The sequence below is a fragment of the Adiantum capillus-veneris genome, chromosome 26 (genome assembly GCF_014529385.1).
Source record: "Adiantum capillus-veneris isolate H3 chromosome 26, ASM1452938v2, whole genome shotgun sequence".
Classification (NCBI taxonomy): domain Eukaryota; kingdom Viridiplantae; phylum Streptophyta; class Polypodiopsida; order Polypodiales; family Pteridaceae; genus Adiantum; species Adiantum capillus-veneris.
This window is the reverse complement of record NC_140956.1, coordinates 36607763-36611336: the sequence shown is the minus strand read 5'-3', so window position 1 is coordinate 36611336 and position 3574 is coordinate 36607763. Positions and strand designations below refer to the sequence as shown.

Sequence of the window (3574 nt, the reverse complement as noted above, 5' to 3'; positions counted from 1 at the left end):
GCCCGACGCGCCAAAATGGAAGTACCCTAAATTACTTCCGAAATATGGGTACCCTAGATTACTTTTTACCCTAGATTACAAAATGTAATCTAGGGTGGCCGCATTTGGGATCTACGGCCCACAATGCCCCCGTCGTAGATCCCACCCTCCCATGCCTGTGCCACTTAGTCGTGAGGCAATTATACCCTCCTTCCTATAATGATGAATCCACTTTGTTGATTCACTTTGTTTTTAGCCAGCAAAAAAGGGAACTCAACTCTAGGCTTCAGGCCAACCAAGACTCAAGTCATGAGAAGGATTTGAAACCGGCTCAAAATGAACCAAATAAGTTGACCTCCATCGATGAATCCTGAGAAGACTAAAAGATGCAGGAAGACCTTGACGCCTACAGAAGGCGAGGGATTGGATGGCGTTCAATAGGGCAGAAATAGATCGAACAATTCTGCAGCAGGCGCTCTCTCTGGTGGCCAACCTCCCCTCTTCTTCTTCGTCCGCCCCTCGCTCATTTCCTGCATCCCCATCCTCCTCCTCCTCCTCCTCTGATTCCGACGTCATCCCCTCCCTCTCTACTTTATTTTTCGACCCCGACGCAGAACAAAACGACGATCTGGAAGACCTCTGCAGAAACGAGTTCGGCCTCAAGCTTGTTAAGGTCCGGACCCGATTGCGCACCCAGGCTGAGGAACAGCAGTCCGCCCTCCAGCACTTTTGTGAAGATGTGCGCCGCACCCGAGACCCTGCCCGCCGCCGAGAGATTGCTAAGGCCTTCATCTTGGAGCTAGTAGAAATAAACAAACTCGCCACCGACCGCACCATGCACACTCTTGTCAAGATGCAGACTTTTTTCCTTGCAAATGTGCAGACGGAGAATGAGATGCTTGTGAGGGACATCTCAAGGTTTGAGAATGAGGTAGCTGATCTCAGCAGTGCCTTGCAGATGTTGGAAATGGAAAAGCAGGGGATTGTGGAGGATGCTCGCAGCAGATTTGAAGAAGAAAAGGGCATTCTTGAAGTTACGCTTCGCGAGGAGCTTCGAGCATGTCAGATCTGCCTGCGCAATCCTCGGAACATTGTCATCATGCCGTGCTTACATGGCCAGTTTTGTGGAGAATGCATGGAGGTTCATCAAAAGAACAACAGGACTTGCCCCACATGTAGGGGTGTTATTCGAGGTACGCTTCCTTACATTGCTTGACAAAGCTCACATAATGACATGCTACCGTTTGTGACATACCCAAGCAAGCATCCATGAGGGATGGAAAATGGAAAGCTTTTGTAACACAATAAAGATTTTTGGAAGAAACACACAGTAAAGGAAGAGATTTGTAACGTACCCCACAGTGTGCATATCATTCATGATTTACCGTTCTTAAAATGCATATGTAATGTCCCACCACGATTGCATAGCATCATTGGTGCCGATGCTATGAGTTGTTGACCTAGGCATCTCTGTCCATTGGCTAAAACAATCACTTATGAGTGTTGCTATCCTCAAGGATGGTGGAGTGCATGATGTATTCAACCATATTTTTGTTTCCCTTTATCAAAGTTAGTAGCCGTAGATGCTTACAAAATGCTGTTGATACTCTATTGGTTAGAGTTTTACATTCTTCTAATCAAACATTTCAAGAATGAGCACATCAAAAGCTTAAAGAAAGAGATGTTCATTCTACTGTGTGAGTCATGAATTACAGAAAATGTGGTGTGGCATTGGCAAAGAAATTGTAATTATCACTATGAAAGATGAGAATTGAAGCATTTGAATGCATTGAGGTGTAAAGTAATGTTAGGAGTATGATTAGTTGAAGAAATGGGTGTGAAAATTATATTTAAAATCCGTCTTTGAGGCAAGGGCCATTGTTCTTCTGGTCTCGTTGCTAAAAACAGTGTTTTGAAGTGGCCTTATTAAAACAATACTCCTAAGTTATATTCGTAGCTTGGAAATTTTGGTCAATCGAGGAGATGCTAGGGATTTCACAAGTCACTTTGACATGTGTGTCACCAAATGAAGTATGTTGATCTCTTATGGTGAGTTTTACACTAAGATTTGGTTTCTTTAAGGACCTAAGTTCCTTATATGTACAAGTATGCTTAAAGTAAATATTCCTTCAAAGATCTATATGTCGAAAATGAGCTTAGACCTCCTTGCTTGCATGATTTGCCAAGAATTTAGACAATACTACTCATGTCTCTTGATTAACCAAGCCACTCAACCTCCATACAGTGTGCTCCTTTAAATGCTACAAATCAAAGATGACACGGTTCAAAATACCAAGTTTTGTATTCAAGTTTCTCACATGAGGTGACTTTTATATCAAGTTTCTCACATCAATAATTTGCACAAATAAGCAATTCGTTTAATTCTTTGATTCCATTGGGGCCAAATTATTATTGGTTGCATCTTGCAAGTTGTTCTTGTCCAACTTCTCATTGACAATACCATTGGTTTCATAAGTGTTAGATATCTTTGTTGGAAATAAAAAAGTTGCACTAAACTAGTAGTGGGTCCGAAATAGCCATAGGTAACCAATGCTCGGGAGAATGATTCTATGTAGTTGGTTTTGGATCCTCTTCGCCCCTTCATGAGAAGATGAAAACCATATTTGAGAAGAGATTCCACATTAATTTCTATTTCTCAACTAAACATCTTCAAATTTGAGGTAGCCTTTGATCCTTCTTGCAAAAATTTGAACCTTTTATCCAGCTCTGCAAGTAATTATTCATACATTAAAGGAAAATGAGGAGTTTTCCAAGACATCCATAGTGTATACATAGGATAAACATAGATTATTGTAATATTCTCTTGAAATCAAGTCATATAGGGAGCTTTGTGATATAGGGAGCTTTTGATGAGTGACCACCCGAAGCTATTCTATTCAATATCCAATGGTTGATAAGCAAGCTATCTCAAGGGAACTTTTGCCAATGCACTTAGGCATTGCTTGTACTAAACTTTTGTAACTATAGTAGTCTAGAGGAAAGAAACTCATGACTAAAAACCTTGTAGCTATAAGGATCTCTTCTATTGACTCCCATATATCTTCCAAGATTGGACTAATAACAATTTATTAGAAGTTTAAATTGTTGTACATAACAACTAACTGCATTTTTACCTTATGGTGCCTATTGTGCACATCTAGTTTTTAAAAATGAAGAAGGGAGGGCTCAAGTGAGAATGGGTTGACAACAATTTGAACAAAAAAGAATTTGGTAGCAACTTGCAAGTGAAAGAGGGGGGGGGGGGGGGGGGGGGGGGGGGGGGGGGGGGGATGGATGCACTTTTAAGAAACCGTTTATATCACCTATAGAGACACTTGTACTTACATGTTGTGAGGCAATAAAATGACCCTTTAGTCGTTAACTTTATGGGCTTTCTGTTCTAGTTTTCAATTAAAAAGCTCAATCTATAAGTAAAATAATTAAACAAAAATAAATTATAATATCCCTCCTTTTGAATGCATGTCGTATGCTCACAGTATTTGAGATGTATCCTTGGGTAATCTTTCCAACAGTTTGGATGCCGTGAGATTATAGTTCATTTGTTGAGGGATGAAAGCTATAAAGAGTTTGAATA

At 40.7% G+C, this 3574-nt stretch overlaps 1 protein-coding gene across 1 annotated transcript; it reads left to right on the top strand.

The window, feature by feature from the left end:
* Positions 1 to 311: 311 nt before the first annotated feature.
* LOC147423269 (uncharacterized) lies at positions 312 to 1672 on the top strand. The gene has a single exon (XM_086501336.1). It carries the CDS (start codon positions 407 to 409, stop codon positions 1193 to 1195), a length of 789 nt encoding a protein of 262 aa, XP_086357462.1. The 5' UTR covers positions 312 to 406; the 3' UTR covers positions 1196 to 1672.
* The last annotated feature ends 1902 nt before the right edge of the window (positions 1673 to 3574 follow it).